Source organism: Trachymyrmex cornetzi, unplaced genomic scaffold, assembly GCF_001594075.2.
Source record: "Trachymyrmex cornetzi isolate Tcor2-1 unplaced genomic scaffold, Tcor1.1 scaffold416, whole genome shotgun sequence".
In the NCBI taxonomy this organism is placed as follows: domain Eukaryota; kingdom Metazoa; phylum Arthropoda; class Insecta; order Hymenoptera; family Formicidae; genus Trachymyrmex; species Trachymyrmex cornetzi.
Genome location: NW_017298918.1, coordinates 127,548 through 152,909, shown reverse-complemented (window position 1 = coordinate 152,909; position 25,362 = coordinate 127,548). Strand labels below are relative to the sequence as shown.

The 25,362-nt window shown below is 35.5% G+C and overlaps 3 protein-coding genes across 4 annotated transcripts in view; 2 read left to right on the top strand and 1 right to left on the bottom strand.

The window, feature by feature from the left end:
• The window catches only part of LOC108764372 (lysosomal Pro-X carboxypeptidase), a 7,569-nt gene extending 4,659 nt beyond the window's left edge, over positions 1-2,910 (top strand). Inside the window, exons 4-7 of the mRNA XM_018512590.1 lie at positions 203-360; positions 439-611; positions 806-1,158; positions 1,404-2,910. Of these exons, the coding sequence (XP_018368092.1) occupies positions 203-360; positions 439-611; positions 806-1,158; positions 1,404-1,596 (877 nt within the window). The 3' untranslated portion in view covers positions 1,597-2,910. The remainder of the gene's footprint in view (positions 1-202; positions 361-438; positions 612-805; positions 1,159-1,403) is intronic.
• Positions 2,911-2,978: 68 nt separating this feature from the next.
• Positions 2,979-7,216, bottom strand: Klp64D (kinesin-like protein 64D). Its single transcript, XM_018512583.1, has 9 exons — positions 7,100-7,216; positions 6,127-6,545; positions 5,712-5,902; positions 5,479-5,618; positions 5,170-5,367; positions 4,143-4,531; positions 3,598-4,015; positions 3,265-3,390; positions 2,979-3,119 (listed from the first exon to the last, which is right to left on the bottom strand). Exons 1-9 carry the CDS (start codon positions 7,112-7,114, stop codon positions 2,982-2,984), a joined length of 2,034 nt encoding a protein of 677 aa, XP_018368085.1. The 5' UTR covers positions 7,115-7,216; the 3' UTR covers positions 2,979-2,981.
• A 5,069-nt stretch (positions 7,217-12,285) lies between these two features.
• Positions 12,286-25,362, top strand: part of LOC108764399 (extended synaptotagmin-2) — a 38,000-nt gene continuing 24,923 nt past the window's right edge. The window contains exon 1 of one of the 2 annotated variants that reach the window (XM_018512641.1): positions 12,286-12,413. The gene's annotated coding sequence lies outside the window, so the exon portion shown is untranslated. Of the gene's footprint in view, positions 12,414-16,810; positions 17,120-25,362 lie in introns of those variants that run through there. The other variant, XM_018512639.1, reaches the window with a different exon arrangement.

The following is a 25,362-nucleotide window of genomic DNA, read 5'->3' as shown; positions in this document are numbered from 1 at the left end:
TTCAGAATTTTTTAATACCGTATTTTCTCATGTTGGTAAAAATAAGAAAATGCAGTACTAAAAAGTTGATAAAAAATTCTGAAAAAATTCTCAGAACTTTATGAGAAGAAAATAAATGATTTTTGTCTCTTGCAGTTTTTCTGTAAAGTTGATAGTATATCAAACATATAATATTACATATGATATTATCGATGCGTTGCAGCGCGATTGCATCTTCCGCGCCACTTCTACAGTTTACTGGTATTGTGGATTGCGAGGTGTTTGCTCGGATAACAACCTCGGACTATAAAATAGCAAATCCAACGTGTCCGAAGCTTATCCAGAAGGCGTGGAGCACGATAACAAATGTGACTTCAAACGGTAACGAGATAGTTCTCCAACGCTTCGCGTTAATTCGCTGACCCCTCTTTGCTAATTCTCTGATCCTTGCTGTTTTAGACGAGGGCAAAAAATGGCTGTCGGATAATTGGAAACTGTGCGAGTCACTGAAAACCGCGGAGGATGTTAAAACGCTGAAAAATTTCTTACAGGAAGTCTACATAAACCTGGCCATGGTCAACTATCCGTACGAAACTAACTTCTTAGCGCCATTACCTGGAAATCCGATTAATGTAAGGGCATATCTCTAACTTTGAAATCATAAACTTTCTTGCATGGATTTTCGGTTGAATATATTTTTTCCTTATTGAAAGTTGGACAAAATTATTACATTCCGTGCTATACGTATATATCAGAGTAATATATAGATTCTAATTAAAATCAATTTGAAGATTTCCGAGCTGATGATTTGAATGTTATTGCTCAGGTTTTCTGTCAACATTTAACAAACGTGTCATTAACGGGAAAACCGCTGTTATTGGCACTTCATCGAGCTATCAGTGTTTATACCAACTATACAGGAAAAACAAATTGTACCTCCATAAAAAATGCAGAGCCAGGCTTGGACGCTGATCAGGGATGGGATTATCAAGCATGCACAGAAATGGTGATGCCGATATGTACCGATGGCATCAATGATATGTTTGAGCCGGTGAAGTGGAGTATCGCAGATTATAACGATACCTGTTTCAAGAAATATTCTGTATCGCCGCAACCTTATCTAGTTTGTGAGCAGTACGGTTGTCAGGATTTTAGCAGCGCAAGTAACATCATTTTCAGGTACATGAAACAATAAGTAAATTTAAATTTTTTCTTGCTTCTCTCATCTTTTATACATATTTCTGTTTCTAATTTTATTATACTGCTATATTATAGATTTTCTTTCTCTCTATTTTATATTTTTATTCCCTTTCTAATATTATTAATATTCTCACACTTTCATTTCGATATTATTTTAATTTTGCGTCTATTTTCTACAACTTTTCATTGCTAAGTCATCAATAAACTTTTATTTTTTTTTGCAGCAACGGATTACTAGATCCGTGGGCGAGCGGAGGTGTACTCCGCAATTTATCCCAGTCAGCGATTGCAATAATAATGCCGGATGCTGCGCATCATCTTGACTTACGAGAAACTAACAGTAACGATCCATACAGTGTTCGCATGACACGCAAATTCCATCGATTTTGGATTGACAAGTGGATCAGGGAATATTGATAGAATAGGAAATTTTTAAAGTTCGATGTGATGAAAGTAGTTCGCGAGATTATCAGGAATAACGGCTGATCGAAATTTGTCTTCTTTATTTCTTAAATAAAAAATACAAAAACAGGACACCTACGTCGCGACAACAATAAATACTCAGCGCTGGCTCGGCTATAACGCTAAACAAAGTATTTGGCGAAAACTCAATCAAAAACATACGCGAAAAAGCATTTCGGTATCACAGTAAATAATAAATGCACATATCTCGTTAGACATTCTAAAAGATCTACGAGAGAGTATAAAACATTTAGACAACGCAAAATCCATTTAAAAACGTGTGATTTTCCCGGACGTTCTCGCGATATTTTTAAATGTTCACGTTGTCTAAAAATCTTTTGTCACGAATCTAATATCACTATAGCACATAAAAATGGCTACTTAATCAAATAAAACGTTCTAACGCTCGTAATGCTCTATCGCAATTATTTGATAATGATATTTCATATTAATTATAAATGTTTGCGCTGTATTATCTCTAGTTTATTTTTTTTATTGTTTTATGTAATTTCTTATGCCAAGTTTGTCCGAAGGAATCATGTAGGGAGCAAGTATAAGCGAATAAAGCTACCGAAGAGAGATATACGAATTCCTAAATGTAGAATAAATTTCTCTTGAGAGAAACATCGTATTTTTAACCGAATCTATAAATATTATGTAAATATGATATCATGAATTTATAGTTCGAGTTTCTGAAATCTTTGTCATTCCACAGGTACAGCATTGTCTTTTCACTTTTCTAATGGACTCATATCATTTTCTATATTACTAGAATGATCTCTCTCGTATATTATATTAACACGAAAATGTATATTTCTAATAATATTTTAACATGTACGATTTGTGACTCTGTTGGAATACTTTTGTTACATTATATCTTATAAATAAAAAATTGAATACTCTTGGACAAATACTTGTGCCTTCTATGGCGTGCTCCAAAGTGTTTCAATAAAGAATACGTTTAAATAGTTTTGGATTCGTCTACTGTGTCTGTGACCAGTGTTAAATTATGTTCTCAATCATATTTACGATATAATTAGGCATCTTTCGCACATATTACATCTGTATAAAAACAAGAAGAGAGTTTCGAGATATCATTTAAATTTTAAAAGTAATACAGGACATTCTCTCTCTCTCTCTCTCTCTCTCTCTCGCGCGCGCGCTCGCGCGAAACCGCAAACGAGTATATTATCTAATCGCACCAAGTCGATACGAGTACATTGCAAATATACTGCACGTTTACGCAAACAAACATGGATGCGTGAGTCACCAAAAAATAGATCTATAAAAATATGAGAAAAGATAAATCTTCGTGATTCCACGACTGAGAATTTTCATGTTTAGTGTGGTGTACGTCGATGCGCGGTAGTTGGTCTGGGTACGCCAGAACGGCTTCGCACTTTCTTTGGTTGCACAAACGTATTGTCTATTCCGATGTTGTAAGAGAGATATATGTTCGACATGTCTGGTGGCATTGTCTGCAAAAGTATAATAAAAACATTTTTATATATTATTATGTACCTAGATCGAAATTTTGGTCATGAGGTTTCGATCAATTTTGGATATTAACAAAAAAATGATATCTCCTTTCTAAAATTAACACGACCAAATGAATAATCTTACGTCTTTATTATTCCCTGCTGGCGATGCGGTTTGCGCTTTGCGCATATTATTCCCTGTATATGCTACGCACTTGAGTTGCCATTCGCCTATATCCTCATTCCAGTGAACATATCTCTTGATCATTGTCTATAAAACAGTGCAAAGATATATTTGAACACATTTAGTGTACTCGTGAAATGACATTAATAAAATAACATTAACTTTGACCAATGCTTTTCAGAATCTTTGCTCTGTTTTGATTAATTTGAAAACTAATATTTCATACTTTTATTTCTTTTTAGTTAATATCATTTAAAAAATGTTAAAGAAATTGCGCAATACTTCCACACAAACCTGATATTGCACGGGAATATAATGATTCACAATGAGATTCTGCAGCTGCAATTCTCTGCCAATTCCTCGTACACCCTCCAGAAGACCTTCCATCTCTCTTTGGTGTTCCTGCTGCAGATCGGACAACTCTGCCTTGACAGACATTAACATTGTGTATACGCGCGCCAATTTTTTCGTTTTTCCAGCTGCTTCCTCCTGGAGAGATGAATACTTCTCTTCGATATCGATGCGTTCTGCCTCTTTTGCTTTAATGGCCCTCTTTAATTGCTCTTCGCGGCTTTTCCGTTGCTCGAGTTCGACCGCCGCGGCAGCTAACAATTGCTCCTGAGCCTCCGCCTTTTCTAATAGATTTTCGCCACCCACTAATATTTTGTTCTGTAAATTCTGCATTTTTTCCCGCAACGCTTCCTTTTCACTCCTGAAATTAGGACACTTAATTTTAAAAGCGTTCGCACTTAAATTACTTATTCATTTGATATTACAAATTTAATTACTTGTTATATAATTCTATTTATAGTTAATTTTACACTTTGACAAAAACTTACTGAGTCTTCTTCAATTCGATGACATCTTTATCCACTGGACTCTTATCGTCTCTCTCGGCCTTATCAATCTTCTCTGTCGAGTCTGTATCTTTATCCAACTCTTCCATCGACATCATTTGACTCCTTCTACGTCGAGCTTTCTTATCTCGCTTCGTTTCTCTCGATTCCTCTAAATCCTCGGATTCATCCTCGGATTCCGAGAGCTCCGCGCTATTTTCCTCCAACTGTTTGCGCAATTGTTCGATCTCGACTTGAAACTGACGAAGCAAAGCATCCTTGGGATCCTCGTTGATTCTCGCACGATTCTTAATGTTCTTCGCGCGATTCGCATAACGTAAAGTGCTTATAGTCTCGTCATAATTTATATCTGCTGGACTAATGTTTGCACACTAAAATCGCGATATTAATGATATTAGATATTTAGAGGTGCCAAAGGATTATTATATTAAGAGATTAAATATTTTTTAATTGTGGAAATATAATTATATAATTATAATGGCTGCGTTCAGTGGACTCAACAGTTGAGTGAGCGCTCGCTGCTATTGATGTATTCTTCCAGGGGCGCGATTCCGTAACTGTCTTTACACGCCTACCGACAGTTGTCGGTGTCGTTGAGTAGATATTTTATATGATGAAAAAGCTGCGTAACGATACCGATTACTATCGGTAGGCGTGTAAAGACAGTTACAGAATAGTGCCCCAGATCTAAAATATTGATTGGATGATCTGAAAGAACAAACCAATGGCTGCGTTCAGTAGAGAAAGCAGCTTTGCAACTGTTGTAAAATTCTTCAATATGATTGGTCTTGCCCTTAGTTCTTCATTGGATCTAAATGTATAAACCAATCATATTCAAGAATTTTACAACAGTTGCGAAGCTGCTTTTTCTGCTGAACAGCCATTAACAGCGAGCGCTCACTCAACTGTTGAATCCGTTGAACACAACCAATATTACTTATTAAAATTAGTAACATATTTGTAATTATTTACAATAAGTAACGTATGAAATACTCTCTCTATCACTCACCATCAACGTTTTCGAATTTCCGCCCAACGAGTCCTGCAGCAATCTAGTCAGTTTGGAATTTCTGTAAGGCACGTGAGAGCTTTGTCCGTCAACTAGCGCAGATATTACGTTCCCTAATGTGGACAATGACAAGTTAATCTTAGTGGCTTCGCGAAGCCGCTGACCTGTTGCCTTTGTTTTACTCTGTCTTTCTGATCCCTAAAAGTAAAAGAAAATGCAGATAGAACGCATGCAGATGAGAAAACATTTGGAAAATTTTCCATTTAAGAAATAATATTAGGTCACATAAGTGTACACTGATATACGTACAGCTAAATCCACCAAATGAAGCTTCCCCATTTTCACATGCTGCTCCCCATCTTCACCGATCTGACTAGATTCAACCGTAATTGTAAATATTGCGTGGGACCGAGAGCTGGACACATTCATGGCAGTAGCCCCAACAACACCTATATTCACAAGTTCAGGATTACTTTTAGTATATATGCACAATCAATTGCTATCTATTGCTATCCGTTTACAGTAATATTGTTGTTACTCACGATTTTTATTGCCGAGAGACATAATGCGATCCAAATCGTCAGCATTGTTTACCACGTACCCGCTCAGATCCTTCACAAACACTCCAATGTCCGGTCTTTCTTTCACCTCCAATCGAGTATTCTGATCTTTACCGAGCAAATCCCGAACTTCCTCATTGTAGATCTCTAGATATGTCGCACGCACGAGGAATCTATTAATAATAATAATTAGTATATTAATACCTGATAAATAAATTCAATTTGCTTAGAACAGTATCTTAGTTATGCTGAATTATTTTAATAATATAAGAGGTGTCAAGGTATCTTCTTCATAGAATTATAAAAATAATATTACAATATTATTTCGTAAAGCAGTAAAAGGCCAATTTTTATTGCATATTTTGTTGTCAATAGACAAGTGTGTATGATGCCTTACTTTTGATTTTCATCGGCTTTAGCTATATGACCAAAAATCTGAGCAAACGTGTTTGGAATAATTCCTCTGGCTTGTGGGGAGGTTTTAGCACCGGACATGGTATAAGTTTTGCCAGTGCCAGTTTGGCCATATGCAAAGATCGTTCCATTGTAGCCCTGTAGCACCTTGTCCACTATAGGCCTGGCTGTCTCATTGTAAATATCCACCTGAGTGGAATCTGTGTCAAATACTGCATCAAAGGAAAAGACTTTTGGTGGCTCTCCGTGAGCTGCATTTGGATTTTCTATAGTGATCTCGGCGTTCAGGGCATCCACATCTATTATATTTTTGGAGTGAGCATCAAACTCTTTGCTGCTCAATGGTCGAACTCGCACCACCACTCTGACATTCTCTATTTCTCCCAGCTCCGTTGTGCTGTCCTATATATGAATGTAATATAAAGATTAAGCTAGTATTTTAAAGGACATTATTTAATTCTAAAGATATATGATTTCTGATACGATAATTAAATGTTTATTATAATATAGTAAAAATAAAAAAAAGATAGATTAGAATTGATTACATTAGAAAACAATAAGATATGAAGGGTACATAAGAGTCAGCAAATCATTTGAAAGTATATAAAAGATCTACATATATTATGATAAATAAATTGTATAAATTAAGAATTCTAAAAATTGCACAATATTGATTACATTAGATTCTACTAATGTGGATTCAACAAATTTAGTACTACTGCTGTATAAATAACAGCAAACTAATATAGTAAATAAATAATTATTACATAATATTGACTAATCAATATTTAATCAATAAAATAAAATGTTAGACACGTCGTGGAACTTTTGTCCGTGTCCCGGTTACTGTCACAGCCGAGCTTGACAGAAAGACAGTTAGAAACATTAAAATGTTAGAGTTCGTCTTCTGCTTAGCACATACAAATTGTACATATTATATAGAGTATAATACTAACTTCGGTCCCAGGCATCGCGGATCCGTTTTCACCTGTAGCAGTCACATAAGCACGGGCGTTTCTCACAGCATAATTCGCAACGTTTGCGAAACACGTCAGGGAATGTCGGGCTAGCAGACGACCTCGGTAAACAAATGGATCGATGTTTGCTTTTACTGATAGACTTGCGGAGAACTGAGGACATCTTTCCCTTGCATTGGTAAACGACTGTGCAAATGAGTTTATCAATATATAATTATGTTTCCATTGGTAACGTTGCGTTTGATAATCTATGACTTTATCTATAGATGATAACTGTGTATCTATTTTATCTACTGTTATCGCTTTATTGGGAGCAAAACTGCCAAGAAGTATACGCTTTGTAAATAGAAATAAATAACAATATAAAAGAGTTGTGTCGTATATTTTAAGATTATGTTTACATAGAATATATTTATTAAAATTAAAATTAAACAAAGCTCCAAAAATTAAATCTATAAAGGAATATAAGGGTCTGCGCACAATAGAGGAACAAGAATTAGATATTAAGATTTCAATCTATCAGAAACCATGTATTCCGATGTAATTAGTTTCTGATAGGTTGAAATCTTAATATCTAATTCCTGTTCCTCTATTGTGCCCAGGCCCTAAAGCTACTGAGAGTCGGCACTGTTGTACATGTGTAGTTCAAAATAATGTATATGTCAATCACCAATTACAAACGTTTCGACCATAGGATTAGGTCATCTTCAGTATAACAATTATTCATCGGAATCAAAATTGATGCGTTGTAAAACAATAAGGTAAATGTTGTCAAATGAATCATCGCTAGGCTGTTGTCCAAAATTAAGAACTTTCCATTATCGTCTGTTGTACTTAGCTGGAAACAAGAATTCAGTCATTTAATTAAAATCGAGTTAATATGTGAAATTTATGAACTTTTTATCGTAGTCAAAGTATTAAAATTGATTGTATCAAATGGATAAAACTTACATTGTACTCAGCATAACGATAATCCGTTATAACACGATGTAATTATAATAATGTCTTGAGAGCGTGTAAGAGGACGTTTCGCATTACGCAGTGTTTATAAGTATGAAAGTTAAACAAAATAAATACTACCGCAATCTCGACGATACAAATTTATATCTTATAAAACATGGAAACAAATGAATACCAACATAAGATCGACTTTATAATTTATAAATTATAAAACAAGAACATATCCATTTTCTCTAAATTAAATCATTATACATATATAGTGAATCCAACAATTCCGTATCATTTTGCATATTAAGTCCATTTTTTGTTTTTTTATATATATAAATCGCTTCCGAAATTAATCTTTTATTCAACCCTTGTTCTTTGTCTAAATGATGTCATTCCAATCAAAATCATGATTGTGCTCAATTCTATGTTCTGTTATTATAGAGTGTTGTGCAGTGTTCCTATTTATGTGATTCCGATGTTCTTTAATATGTGTCTTCAACAATCAGTTTGGCCCACATAGGAAGCATCACAATTTTGACAATTAATTTTGTATACCACATTAGAATGTAATTTAAATAGACGGTAAATTGTTCTTTTGTGCTCTTATGAATGTATTAAATTTATTAATTCCTACGTAAGCCAAACGAACCACTCTGTTATTTTTGAAAAATCTCTTGTGAATTTCTCTGCTATTGAAGGCACGTAGGGTACAGTAAAGTATGTGATTAAATTGTCAATTTTCTTTCGTTGTATGTTCTTGTTAAGTTGTTCGAATTTGGTGTATAGTCTTTTTTTTAATGCTTTCAAAAATCAGTTTTAAAGGGTAACCGTTAGTAAGTAAGATGTTAATAATGAACTTAAAATTTTTCTCATGAAAGGTTGGATGCGATAATAATAATACCCTGTCTGTCAAACCCATATAATTGTTTCCATTTTATGGCATCTCGGGTGACACGAAAAATTGTTTAGATACCGTGCCGAGAACGAGGGTTTGTGATACCAATCGTATATCAAAATAATCGTCCTTCTTTATTAAGGTTACATCTAGAAAATTTAAACTATTGCCGCCTCACTCCATAGTAAAATTTAATCGAGGATGGTAACTATTAAACATACTTAAAATAAATTATCAATATTTTTTTCATGTATTGACAGTGTCATGTTATCAACGTATTTCACATAGACACCCAATAAAAATGATAAACTCTCAAGAGCAGTTTTCTTTAGATCCTGCATAACAAGATCTGCTATTATCGGAGAAAGTGAAGACCCCATAAGAACACCATACTATTGTTTATAGAATTTTTCGTTGAAGGTAAAAAATGTAGATTGGAGCACAAAGTTAATTGCTTTCATGAATTCCGTTTTAGGCAAAGAGATACTACTTTCTATATTCATCCAACGTTGTTCAATACTCTTAAAATAAATAAGTTTTAATATTCATAAGTAAAAGTACAATTTATAAATATTTAAAATAATTTAATATTTATATATAAGTGAAATATATTATAAAAGTTTTAGTGAGCTCTCTGTTTAGTGCAACGACAATTTATAAGGACATAGACTTTGATGATCCATACATGTATGTACAGTTTAAGCTTTTTTACTTGATAACTTTACCGAGAACTAATTTGGTACCATCGTTTAATTTATTGAATAAGAAGAAGAAGAAGCAGAGGGGAGCGATCGAAAAAGTGCTTACTAAATTTAAACGTTTCTCATTCAAACTGTATTGTACCATTATAAACGTTTTCGTAATTAATTCTTCAGACTATTTGCTTGAAGCTCAAGGATATTCTGCCAGTAGGTCGTGTCTATATAACATATAAGTATGTGAATATGAAGAGTTTACCATTCCCCAACAGCACAAAAGCAATATTGCTGCAATATTGTAGCAATATTACACGTTGCAACAATGTTATAGTAATATATTGCTGCCAATTTTATGCTGTTGGGGTTGTTGCTACATGGTACATTCTACTTTTACCATGTCTTCTTCGTATTGATCATATGAAACAAAGACTTTTGAGTTATTTTCTTAAGATATTGTGGCGTCAATTAATAATTTATTAGTTTTAATGAATCGTAAAAACGTGAAAAACTTTAAGAATATAAATATAAACAACAAAACTACTTCTTTTTTTTTCGCTTAAAACAAGATCGTAAATGTTCAAATTACAAATTTCGATTCAAAGAAAATAACAATCACAATGAAAAATAGATATATATTTGCGCGAAATAATATTTTCTGCAAAAATAGATGTACTTTTGCTAAGAAATATTTTCTACAATAAAGAACAGATATAATATTCTCTATTTAATAGATATGTTTTTGATGAGAACTAAGATCTCTCTCTCTCTCTCTCTCTCTCTCTCTCTCTCTCTCTCTCTCTCTCATTTTCCTCTATCTCCAGATTATAGAAAATTCTATCATTTACTGATTAATCTCCGCTAGAAGTAGCACGCTCTGCATAATATACTTGTACAATATGACATTGCGCTATAAATGCCGCGTCGTTTGCACTTGCATATCGCGCAATTAAACTGTGTAATTAAGTGAACAGTATATAGTAAGCGTTCAAGACATTAAAATGAGCGTGCAGAAATCGTGAGAAAATATCTAACTCAATGCGTAAATCCTTACTTTCTACCGATGAAAGTTCTGGGCGGGAATGACGAGTTTGTCATCTGATTATCTTTTAACTGTGGACCTGTTTTTAAGAACCAATCGCGCGACGAAATGGCACCTGTATTTTACAAATTAAGATAATTTGCGTTAAACTTTTCTTTAACTTTCTTCCTTTCTCTCTCTCTCTCTCTCTCTCTCTCTTTTTCTCTCTTTATTTCTATATATTTTTCGCGTCTTTTTCTATTTTTTTTTTCTTTAATATTTCTCTCGTTACAATTTAACACAAGAAATAGAGTATTTACACATTCCAGCAATTAATTATTTGAGTCAATTTTCAAACGAGTTAACATCTAATTTTTAATGTACTTGACCGGATCTCTTATTGAGAGTTTTAAAAAATTACAGTATTTTATATAAATTAACAATATCTTAAAATACTCATAATTAATGAATTCTCAAATCGTTTGATACAAGTCTGGGATAAACTGGATTCTTGATTTCAACCGAGGAAAACTATTTTATCGAGGGACATAATGTAATCTATTGTTGACTGAAGTATTTTAAATCTTCTTATCTTATTTTAATCTGTCATAATTTTTATATAAATTAATGTCTGTCATACCTTTTTACATAAATTAATGTAGGGTATTTAAGAATCCGCGCTGTAATTGATGCGCTTAAAATACTGGACGAACCTCAGTATAACTTGAATCGATCTCCATGAGACTATCCAGTGTATTAACTGGTTATGGATAATAATTGGAGGATAACCAAAGGTTTTCCACGTGTGTAGATGTTACTATTGTCAACGATGTCTAGCTGAAGAAGGCTAGAGTTTAGCCGAAATTCAAGTTATACTGAGGTTCGTCCAGTATTTTAAGCGCACTGATTACAGCGCGAATTCCTCTCTCTAAATGCCCTATATTAATTTACGTATTATCGTTAAGTTTTTTTATTAAAAGGAATCTTTTTAGGGTTGTTATAATAATACTTTTTGACGTTTGAATTGTTTATATATTGACACTTGACCACTGAGGGTTTTTTAAATTTCATTGTATTTGTTATTTATTTGATTTGTTAATTTAATATGATATTTCTGCGTTTTAACACTGAAGAAGGCTTTGTAAGCCGAAACGTTTGTGTAGAATATTATTTAGTATTTATATTCTTATGTTAATTACATCAATTTAAAGTTATTCTAATTATAAGCTCGAAACAAGCCACGACATTGTGTAATTTTTTTTTCTAAAATATACGAGCATTTTTACTCTAATTTTAATTATTTTACGTTCGAAATAAGCTAATTGGGACGAGATAGGGTCCAGCTTCGTATTGTGCGTCATCAGCCGTTCCTTCCCTATTCTTTCTCTTTCTATCTCGCGTTTTCCTCGGCTTTGTCCCTCTCGTCGAGATGGTTGCCCCCGTCGCGTGAGCACGTCGTTTGCCTCGTACCCTTCTTTCCACGCTAGAGCCAGCTTCGCGCCCCTCTTGCTCCCCCGGTGAGCGTGCCATGCCGGTTCGGAGCGGTGCGGAGCAGCAGCTGACGGACGTAACAATGCGTTGTTCCCGGTGCACGGTAGCGCGATGTCCCGTACAAGTACCAGAAGAAAACCATCACGATAAAGCGACGTCACCGATATAGAGAGGGTCGGTGCTTTCAGCCGTTACGCGGGAACACGATGTGAACTATACTCCCTCCGATACATCACGCATCAGGTAAGAATCAAACTCGATCAAGAGGGCTCTTCTAATTCTCGGACTTGCTTACTTGCGAATAACCGAGAAAAAAAATTTACGCGAAGATGAGATCACGTAAATTTCCTTTGCGAAAGGGTGAAGCCTGAGAACGGTACTTGCGTGACATGTGTGAAATTACGTGAAGTGAGAAAGTGACAGTTGTCGATATATAGTAGGCAAAAAGAGAAGAGGATGCTGAATCTTACAGAGAGAAAAGGAGACGCTTGTCAATAATCTGACGTCATTCGACGCTTCGGTTCCATTCTTGGGACGCTGGATATTCGCGAGGAATTAGTTAGTCGAGCAGCAGCGAGACTAATTAAAACTTGTTTTTGGAGTTATAAAAATAGAAATTTGTACAAATAAAGTAGGTCAGACGTGAAAACAAAATAAGAAGTCTCTAATGAGTGAAAATTGATACGATGGTATCCGACATTTACTTGAAATGCAAACGTCGACTCGAAAGTGCATGCGCTTTATTACTGAATGGAGTAATTCTGTGTAATAATTAATACGTATTTGAAGCAGCGTATGAGCGCTATAAATATGCTAGAGAGAGAGAGAGAGAGAGAGAAATACATAACCATAATATAATATCGTAGCGGGGACGACTTTGTACATTTATACCCTGGTTAATGTGCATTCACCATGGCGGAAAGTACACATTATCTGCTAGCTTAACGCGTTCAGTGCATTTGAAAGAGGGATAGTATTTCCATATAAATTGCAAGCGGTTCTCACCGCACAGGTTTCTGTGCGGCTACCATTTCTGTTGCGCAATAAATACGCGATATGTCGAGGTATATATAAATGTGTGGGCCCTCGAGGCACATTTACATGACGCCATAACGTTCACTCCGCCTTCGGAACTTAGGACTCGCAGAATTATTGATCGATCCGGTCACGAGCGTATACTAACGCGCAAACTAATTGCGTGTAAATTTGTATAGCCAAATCTTGTAGGGACGTTAAGCATGAGAAGAGAACGATAAAGCGTGAATATTGCATGATGTTGTAGCAAATATTCGATAATATATCACTTACCTAGATGCATACTAAACAAGACGCCAACACGTAGAAACGACCGGCGCACGTGGAACGTTGTACGTATATCTGTTGCCTTTGATTACGCACATCATACGAGTTACGCTTTTGATTTTAATGAATTCAGACCGCAATTACATAAATTGCCCGGCGTAGAATTCATGAGGAATATCTTGACGCAACCATGTCATTAAAAAATTGTGTTTGCATGTTATGCGACAATCTGGTCTATCTTTAGAGGAATGAAGAACATTTTTAAGCGGTGGTATTTTTTTCAAATATACATTTTGTGAACAAAATTATATGTAATTTTTACGATATATTGTACATTTTGTAAAGTCGTGCTAGCTATCGACTTAAAGTTTACAAGCAAAGTTATTTTTTTCTTTTGCAGAAACAATTTATATTAATAGAGAAAAAAAACGATTTTTCTGAGATATCTATATAATAATAAAAAGTTAGCTGGATACAGATCTAAAAATAATTTTGCTGGACCACCAAAATAATTATGTATAGCAATAATGAGCAACGTTGTTGAAAAATATGTTTCAGCAACCAGTTTAAGCGTGTCCTTATACATAATTATTTTGATAGATTAATAAAATTATTTTAAAATCTGTATCTAACTAAATTTTTAGATATAATAAAACCATTGTTTTCATATATATATATATATATATATATATATATATATATTTAATTTATACAGGGTGTATCAAAAGTCTGGAAACGGTCGAATATCTCGAAAGTAAAACATTTTTGAGAAAAATGTTTCAAACAACAGTTGTAGGGTTTAAAAAGATTTATTCACATCCATTTGATCTTGGCTGGCGTCGCCAAAGTCAGGTTAAGGTCAAATCAATTTTTTTAAACGGAATGCCCTATTTTTTATGGCAGAATCTAATAACCGGTGTCAAGAACTTTTCAAAACACTGTAATAAAGTCATTTTTCATTAAGCATTTTTTTAGTTATAAAGCTTGAAAATTACAGTATCGCCAGCATTAACATTACGCAAGGTGTCCGATCGATGCCGACAGCTAAAACTTCTTGAATGCTATTCAGGATCATGTCCCGGATAACATTTGTCAAGACCAAAGCCACATTGGCGGTTGTACTTTTTATTTTCATTTTAACGTAAAAATGAATTTTTAATGCAAAAATGAAAACAAGAAGAATAATCTCTAATTGCCTTGACAAATGTTATTCAGGACATAATCCTGAACAACATTCAAAAGACTTTAGCCGTCGCGTCGGTCGGACACCTTGCGTAATATTAATGCCGGCGGTACCGTAATCTTCAAGCCTTATAAAAAGTACGTAATGAAAAATAATTTTATTATAATGTTTTAAAAAGCTCTCGATATCAGCTATTAGATACTGGAATAAAAAGTTGGGTGTTCCATTAAAAAAAATCGATTTGACCTTAACCTGACCTTGGTGACGCTACCCAAGGTCAAACGGATGTGATCAGTGAATAGAGCTTTTTGAACCCTACAATGTTTGTCTGAAACCTTTTTCTCAAAAATGCTTTGCTTTCGAGATATTCGACTGTTTTCAGACTTTTGATACACCCTATATATGGTATATGTATATAACAAACGTATTAATATTATTAAGCCAGTTGTTCCATTTTCAGATAAACTATGTAGTAATTTATCTTTTGGCTAAACAAAAAGAGTAAATGAATAAGAGCATAAAAGAGTAAGAGAGTAAAACAGTAAGCTGAAGTTTAATAAGAGAGTAAGACAGTAAGTGAAAGATGGAACAAGCCTAGATTGAAAAATTATGTATTTAAAATGAAAACGAATGTACAGTTTACTATAGTTTATTGTTTATTATAGTTTATATAGTATCTAAGAAGTTAAGTTTCAATAATCCGAAGCTGAAGCTAATTGTAGGACTCATCAGTTTCCATAGAATCCATCCCTCTCTCTCTCTCTCTCCCTCTCTCCCCCTTTGTATATTGTAACACGTCATTGCGGAAAAGGTAGAAAAGGGGCTTTATCAGGAGTCAATGATCCGCACGCAGGCATTGCTCTTTTCTCAGGCTTCACTGGCAACAAGCAAAGTGTCTCGTCGGACACTTCCTCATCGGTCATCTGTTTTCTAATCGCTTGCGTTCCTTCGTTACATCGAACCCACATTTCCGTCAACACGGCGCATTAGAAACGAGCTAAAAGATTAATAAATAATCTTTGCAATTTTTTAAATATACGGAGTAATTGATTTTCTTAACATAACGAAGTGGATTAATTGCAGAGAGAAAAAGCGATCTCTCCTTTACGTCAATATTACTTCGTTGTCTTTCCATGCCAGCCAATAAAGAAATCCGAAATAAAGAAAAACCTCGAAGAATTGAATTACAATTCGAAAATCGTGCAATCTTTCGACGCTTCGTCTTTTCCTAAACTGGTGATCTTGACCTGAAGAAGTTTCCTTTTTGACTTCTGTTTACGGACTCAAAATGAAGAAGAAACTCACAATCAGAGGGTAAAATTAAAAATAAGAAGTAATATGCCCTCCTTCTGTCGGTGCTCCGTCTTCTCATAACCAAACGCGACTCGAAGAGAACCTTCTCTTTTGATACTATTTATGGATTTAAAGAGAAAGAAACTTAAATGCTACGATTAAAAGTAAAAAGAACCGTGTCCTCCTTCTGTCGATGCTACTCAATTTCCCCTTTCTTCCGGGATCTACTTTTCGCTTCTCTTCATGAACGAAAAAAACGAAAAAAAAAAAAAAATTCGAAGAGTAAAAGTGGCAGAGAGAGGTGCCCTCTTTCTGTCGATGTCATGTCTTCCTCGGCGAAATTGCCAAGAGATCGTTTCTCCCTCTAATCCCCTTCCGGATTTCCAGCGTTCCTACGTGAGATGAGAAAGTCCGTTTTTCAGTCTTTCTTATTCATGTAATAAGGGAATCGAAAATAAAGAAACTCAGAGATCCATCATTAATCAGAGGTTGAAGTTGACGAGTGTTTATTCCTCTGAATGGAGAACACCAACTCTCGTGAAAATAAAAAATACACGTTCCTCTTTCTAGACTTTTGCATTTCTCTTCCGCGCGAGACTTCAGATCTCTTCTGGGACACGAGAGTAGATGAGGTAGCTCCTTGTCTCTCTTATACTCCTCGAGAACGCCCGCAGCAGCCCGCAACCCGCAAGGTTCACGAGGAGAGAGAAAGGTGAGATGTGAAAAACGGCGAAGAGGAAGAGAAGCATGAGTGGAGAGTAGGGAGAATCGCAGCACACTGCACAGCCGGAGGAACTCGGAGGAGAGAGGTTCTGTTATCCGGTCGCGGTCCTCTCTCCTCTCTCTCGCGGTGGTGGCAGGTCAGTGTTGCCGCGCTCGCGGCCGAGGACGGCCGTCACCGTCACCGTCGGCATCGTCAGGGAACGTTTCTCTCTCAGTCTCAATTGCCTTCTCGGCCTCGGCCTCGGCTCGTGTGAGGCTTTGCGCTGCTTTGCGCGGCGAAGCCACAGGCCACTGCGGGGCGTCGCGTGCCCTCCACGAGCGAGAAGAGCAGAGAAGAGTCAAGAAGAGTGTGCCCGCCGGCACACCGGCAGGCGACCCGGACGATGAGCGACGCGACCCCGGGGAGAACACCGCCGCCGCCGCCGCGAAGCGACGCCACTGCGACCAGGTATGCGCTACGTATCCGATGCTGAGAGAGGGTCCGAGAGCCGTTTCCGTTCCGTTCCTTCATCGGGATGCGATCGCAGAGGGAACCCGAGACGCGAACTCTTCCGCCACGGTGGAACCTTGTTTGCTTGTTTGCTTGTTTGCCTCGCCTAGTTGTGAATGCGCTTGCTATCTTTGGGGTCTGCTGGATCCGCGCCTGTTCTCGCGGCTCGTTAGGTTGTCTCGTGAAACGAAATATCTTTACGTAACTTGATAATACTTTATATACGCGCACTGAGAAAAAGAAAACTTAGTAATAACAACTATAAATTAAGGTGACGACTGCGCAAGTTTTATATATGTATAGAATTAATATTTGTGTTATTGAATAAGCTATTTTCAGTGGGGGATTTATACATTTTTGCATCCTAGGCTCCTCTGTATTTCTTGGCCCCCTTTCAGATAAATGAACGATAAAAAAAAAGTTGGCTATCGTCGAAAAGTATCACTTTTCCACCAAAACGTCAAGATTTGTTTTTTATACGCCAAAGCACTACTTCAAGGTGCCACATTGGCGAACATTGCCATAACTGTAATAATGTAATCTTCTTACGGACTCTCCCAAATTCAATAACAAAAAATCCAAAAAAACAGAGCGAATGAGAGTCAGTGTGGTAGTTGATACGCAATCTTAAATCTTTAATTCATAAAATAGAATCTTTATTCCAAAAAATAATAGTACGTTTCAGTTCACTTTGGAATCATCCTCAGCAATACAATTTCAAAATATCAAACCCTTCATGTCCAAGAAAAAATCACCATCAGATTAACAGATTTGATGCTGTATTTCCAAGACGTAGAAGGAATTCGTCTCGACATTGGATCAAAATACAAAATTTGTATAAAATATTAATTGTAATTGGTTTGATCCAATGTCGAGACGAATTCCTTCTATGTCTTGGGATTACAGCATCAAATCTGTTAATCTGATGGTAATTTTTTCTTGGACATGAAGGGTTTGATATTTTGGAATTGTATTGCTGAGGATGGTTCCAAAGTGAACTGAAACGTATTATTTTTTTGGAATAAAGATTCTATTTTATGGATTAAAGATTTAAGATTGCGTATTAACTACCACGCTGACTTTCATTCGCCCTGCTTTTTTAAATTTTCTGTTTTTGCCATAACTGATAATCCTGCACAAATATAAAATTTACTTTAATTTTGGTTCTTAGAAGGGTGACAACCCTAGGCTTTGGCCTTCGTGAGCCTCTGTCTAAATCTGCTACTGGCTATTTTATAGTTATTGCTATGTATACATTAGTTTTTAACTGTATACATAAATTCTACATTAATAAAAATTATACAGTTGTCATTTTTATATGTTGCCATTATTACATTTTTTCGAAGTGAGTGCATTGATTTATATACCTACATAATGTTTACGCAAATCTTATTTTTAACCAGTCGTAAAAGAATCGAAAGTAGAGTCTGATAGATCTAGAAATTAATTTAACAATAATTGTAATTAAATAATGGAAAGAAGAGATAAATAATGAGAATAACAAAATAAATAATTAGTAAGTTAAGAAAACAATGTGGCGAAAGATAAAATAAGATTGTAATTGATGCATTTTAAAGACGTGAAACTTTACACTTACGTACTGAATAACAAACATCTTTACTAAATGGATCATGGGAAAATGTTTTCAAAGTTACAAAAAACTTTACGTGTTCGTTTAACACGTTAAATAGTTAAAAATTTGACGTGTTCTCTTGAATGTACGCCAATGCTATAGTTAGATACAACTTGCCATATGACTGTTCAAAGTTAGAGAGAAAGATGCCAACTGAGATCTCTTACCGATATTTTGTAGCCACGTAAAACATTGTACTTATTGTTAGATGATCTACTAACTTATATTTAAAATATTATAATAAAGATTTTATATATAAAGATTCCGAATTACAATCTGAAATATATCTACCATTTTCATTAACACGTAGAAACATTAGCATACTAAAGTATGTCGAGTTCCATTAATTATATCTTATCGTTATTTAATTATAAAACTTATCGTTATTTGAGCAATAGCGTTTCGATACACGGAAAACATGCAAATTTCCTTCGATTGTTACGCAGCGCGCAGCTTGACTTTTGGAGCGTTACGATGTCGAGCCACTTTGTCGTAGCAACTAGCAAGATGGAAAGGATTCAGACCCCGTCATTCTCGCGATATCTTCTTCCTTTTTTCAACAGGTCGCGGTCGCAGCGCGGGCGTCACGCCACGTGAATCGCGCTTCGCTTCTCGCTCTGATACTTCTCGCATCTGTTTAACATTGATCTTGAACTCCCTCGTAGTAATAGAGATTTTTAAGACAACGCGAATATAGGGTGCGTTGACCTCTCCGGGCGTCATTTGGCGAACCGATAATCACGCGATGAACGATGCGCGACTCCAATTAATCCTGACGAGCCGATAATTTACAAATGTGTCAGAAATCTTTATTATATTAAATCGAGATTAGGATTTATTATATAATTATTTTAAAATTCGGTCCTGTGACATTTAGGCTTTTTCTATCAATGTAGATTAATCCTAATCTCGATTTAATTTACTCTTTATTTTTGTTTAATCCTTAAAATTAGAAAAAGATAAAAAGTAAGTAAAACCGTGTTTAATCTGCATTGGTATCGTGGACATGAATATTACTCTTATAATATTTCGTGGGAACGTGAAAATAATTTCATATTTTCTCTCATTGTACGCGTAACAACTTAACGATTGTAACGTGAAATGTTATAGACAGATGTGTGATCAGACAGAATTTAATTGACACAAATATTTGTTATTGAAAATTCCTATGGTTTTCTTCATCAAGTAACTGTGTGCCCAAGAAACATTAATAATTACAAGAGCCACGCGTACATCGCGTGGGCATATTTTTGGAGCCGGATAGTTCTGTTTCAGAAATACGCATGGGGACCAGACGCGCGTACGTCTATGTAAATATGTAAATATGTAACCATGGTGGGAAACAGTTGGAACCCTCTCCGCGTCTTTCGACAAAACGAGAACAGGTTTCCGGCGGCTTTTCTAAACCTCCGGAATGTACCGCCTTCAAACGGATCTTAGTTATCCGCAGGGAGTTAATTTAGGAATTGCCTGTACGCGATAATTATGGGGAAGCCGTTAAAAGATCGAGAATTAATTACGGCATTCCTTTTTTTTTTCTACGGATCTCTTTCGTATGTTATCTCATATGTTTCTCGTCGTCGTAAAGAATGTTATGTTAGAATACCACGAAGAGGATGTCATTTCGATTACTGTCATGTATTTTTCGTCTAGCCTGGTGGTTTACATATTTTTATATGTGACGATCTATCATATGTAGTTCCTAGGACAATATATTTTTGAAGTCTAGCAGGGAAAAAACGATTTTTCTGAATTACCTAAAAATTTAGGAATGTATACATATAAGTACAGATTTGGAAATAATTTCGTTGAACCATTAAAATAATGATATGTGAAAAACTCAATGATGAGCAATACTGCAAAAAGTTTTACTATTATAGCAACTAACCAAGTGTCCTGTATAACTATTCTGATAATTCAATAAAATGATTTTCAAATCAGTACTTAGCTAAAATTTTTAAGTTTTTAGCAAAGCTGTTCTTTTCGTACACGTGTTGTCTGATTTTTCAAGTACAAAATTATAAGTCCTATACACACACATTATATAGCCATTCTAGTTTCTCATTCTAGAATTTCTTTACGCTCCTGGATAGTTGGATAGCAAGACGCGGCCTCCTTGGACACCCGGTATTTTCCGGTCGCCTCCGTCCAAGTCCTTTTTCTCCGGATGATTCTCCGAAGCTCTTTCTCTTTCTCTTCTTCTCTTTCTTTATTTCTCTGTTTCTCTCTTTCCCTCTTTCTCTCTCCGGCAATGCACCTTGCACCATAAAGTCGGCGTCGTCGGACGGCGTTATGTACGGCCTGTAGCAGCGTAACGCGGCGGTGCAGGTCGAGATATAAGACAGATGTTGTCCCGAGTCCCGAGGAACAAATAAAACCGAGAGAAAAGGAAGCGAAACGATGACGGGACAGCGGCGACAACGACGACGAGCGAAGCTACCGCCTGCCGTCGTTCCGTTCCACATCCATTTACCTTTTGCATCGCTCGAGTAAAAGCGAGAAATCCGGCCAAGGGAACACGCTGAATTTCGTACGACGCGCACAATTAAGAAAGCAATTTAAATGTAGAGAACATACCTGGTACCCACATTTCTTTTTGCACAAAAAGAACAACTTTTCGAAAGTATTTAAAAATTTAGCTGGATACCGATCTAAAAATAATTTTATTAGACTATCAAAATGATTATCTAGGACGCTCAAACATGATAAGTAATTCTACAAAATGTATGATTGCTGGAATGTTTTGACATTCTAGCAATCAATTTTAGTGTCCTATATAATTATAATATATACTATTGATAGTTTAACAAAATTATTTTTGGATTTGTATTTAGCTAAATTTTTTAACGCTTCAGCAAAACCGTTTGTTCTGTATGCAAATTATAAATTAAAAATGATAGACTTCGAATTTCAGGTAAAACGCAGAAGTTATAATAATATCATAAGAATGTCATCGTGACTTTAATTGTCACTTATAAGTTTACTTCAAAGTTCACTTGAAGTCACGATGATGTCCTATGATGCCATTACGATTCCGTGTTCCAAGGCTGCAGGAGTGCGGCTTTTTTTCTTCTTCTCGTGTCAATTTTGAACAACGACATTTTCTTATGAGATCCTTCTTATGCATCTTCGCGGAATGAGAAACGATCGACACACCGAGGCTCGTTGAGAGTCGATGCCGTACGGGACGCGCATTTGTGGAGATTGAAAATTTTGCACTCACGGTGCCGTTAAGCAACGGTGCATCGCACTGCGTAGTCGGCGAAATGTGCGACATCGAGCGATCGTAAATAAGCATCATTCGAGCTGGAGCGCAGCAGATTGGATCGATTTAACAGCACGATAATTTCTTAGCGACGGAAACGTAACACACCGAGAACGCACAGGTCGCGTTTTCATGCACGTGATTCCGACCCGGTCGAAGCCTAGCTGCATTGCCTGCATTCCGAGTCACTGCATGCACTTTCCAGCCGGTCGCCGGCCCCGCATAGGTCGCGTTTTCGTTCTCCGGAGAACTCGTGGAGTGAATGCCGATTAAGAGTCAACTCACCTAGGCGTTACCCTGGTAGAAATTTCATGCATTTTTTTAGCAGTTACTAAACAGTTACACCCCAACTTCTGTCTAGTAACTGAGAAGGCGTTTGCCAGGTACTTAGGATCTCAATCAGGATGTAACACTTTGTTTGCAGTTACTGCATAAAGTTGCGTAAAATCTGAATCCATTTACTGAATAGAAACACAACAAATAATGGATGTTAAATTGATTAATAAGCAAGCCAACTGCTCGTGAAATGAACAGAATAAAACTCTATCAAGTTCTTGTCCATTTTCCACTCAGTATCGGCACAATTAATGAGAATACAGTAATATTAGATAGTAACTGGATAGGTGTCTAGGAAAACTGCATACATTTCTACCAGGGCCTGATAGAAATTTCATGCATTTTTTGAGCAATTACTGAACAGTTACACCAACTTCTATCAAGTTCTTGTCCATTTTCCACTCAGTATCGGCACAATTAATGAGAATACAGTAATATTAGATATGTTAGTAACTGGATAGGTGTCTAGGAAAACTGCATACATTTCTACCAGGTCCTGATAGAAATTTCATGCATTTTTTTAGCAGTTACTAAACAGTTACACCAACTTCTATCTAGTAACTGAGAAGGAAAACTACTTAGGATCCCAATCAGGATGTAACACTTTGCAGTTACTGCATACAAAAGTTGCATAAAATCTGAATTTATTTGCTGAATAAAAACACAATAAATAATGGATATTAAATTGATTAATAAGCAAGCCAACTGCTCGTGAAATGGACAGAATAAAACTCTATCAAGTTCTTGTCCATTTTCCACTCAGTATCGGCACAATTAATGAGAATACAGTAATATTAGATAGTAACTGGATAGGTGTCTAGGAAAACTGCATACATTTCTACCAGAGTACTGAAGATAATCCAGCGGGATTATAGGAATTGATTCCTTTGCATCCTCGGGAAGAATTTCATGAATGATCGATGAATCTGCGGTTCATTATTAGAGATATAATCTGAGATCCGTAACGGCGATCTGTCATATCTTTTCCTCCTTCCCGTGCCTTTTTGAGAGGAATTTATCGATGGAATTAATAGTGACACGCACAATACGCGCTCGCTTACAGCTGCAAAGCGGCGATTTTGTATGTTAAGTTAACGGTACAGTAACGGTCATACGCGGATGTTAACTGCGCGATCTTTAATGCTGCCGTAATCATTGGCCCATTACTCAAATTACTTGCCGTCGCTATTAACCGCAAGAGGGATATGCATTGCACCGTAATGCCAGGCGCGACGCGTGCACGTTACATCGTTAGTCGACTATAATTAAGAATCATATTCCATCGATCGCTCATGAAATGGATCCAGTAATTGTTTCTTTCACTTTTTATTATTGCAAAAACTCTTGACGATATATCTTTATTATTACAAGTATTCAATAATAAGATAATTTAGATCGCTTATACATATAAATCAAACAAGGAAAGAGCCAATACAGTCGAAGTTGGATCTTACATTAGTAGAATTATTCGCAGAATATATAATATATTATCAAGATTGAATTATTTAAAACAGAGAATTATTTGAAAGATATACACCACAACGCAAGATGTTGGTAGCTATTATTTTGTATTTCAATCGAATTCACATTAATAAACGTTTCGGTCATAAATTAGACCATCTTCAGTATTACAATACTTTTCCCTATCACTTACGCATACGTATATCTTCGAATAAAAGACGCAAATTTGAGTTTATTATACGTTATATCTTGTAAAATTAATCACGCAAAAACCCTCGTTTTTATAACTAAATATATTTTCTCAGGAGAATAATTAAAAAGTGAAGGTAGCCCTAAATTTGTTTCGTCCTATGCTCCAGAGGAATTTGTCTATTATTAAGCGTAGTCAGATAATCGACGATTCGTCTTTAATTATTGAACACAAAGTTTCCTGATTCCGTGTTACAATGAACTTCCAATGAATATTCTCAAGACGTGGATAACTTGTTACAACAATTTAAGTAGTAAAGACCTTATGTGAATATATACGTATGCGTAAGTGATAAGGAAAATTGGGGAAAGTATTGTAATACTGAAGATGGTCTAATTTATGACCGAAACGTTCACATTAATATGTGAATTCGATTGAAATATAAAATAGCTACCAACATCTTGCGTTGTGGTGTATGCCTTTCAAATAATTCTCTGTTTTTTTTTTAACCACGTATTGACTCATAGTTGAATTATTTAAGCATTACAGATCTAGCTTTGACCGTCACGGCCATTACTTTTATTTTTTATTGTTGAATTTTCAAATGTATGGTCCAGTAAAATTTTTTATGTTTATATTACATTGAAAAGAAAGACGTTTCCAGATGTACTGATTATTGTGAAGAATTACTAAGGCCTCGGTAGTCTAAAGGCTTAGGACGCTCGTATAGAATATAAGAGATCCGGGTTCAAGTCTCGGTCGAGGTAATATTTTTCGCAATAAATTTATTTACAGTTTTCCAACATATTAACGTCTTTATAATATGATGCCTGATTGAGCATCAAATTATTAAAATTGCTTGTCAATTTAATTCGCGATATTACTACAGTAGTTTATAGTCCGGAAAAACAATTCGGCGCGCAGTTTGAATGACTACAAATATGATATATATGCAAGTATATATATATTATAATATATATAGTAATTCAAGATTGAATTATTTAAGCATTACAGATCTAGCTTTGATAGCCGTTACGGCCATTACTTCTATTTCTTATTATTGAACTTACAATTAATGCCTAATAATATTTTTGTGTGTAAATTCTAAAAATGCATTTAATACATCTAAAATGTAACTAAATAAGTTACAGTTATAGATGGAAAGAATGAGCAAAATTAACTTACACTAACTGGTTATAAGTAACTACGTTATAAGTAACGAAATACTTCCTAATTCTGCGTTCTAATAATATCTAGAATAACGATATTAATAATTAATTCATTAGTTTACTGCTATTAATTTATTATTGGTTAAT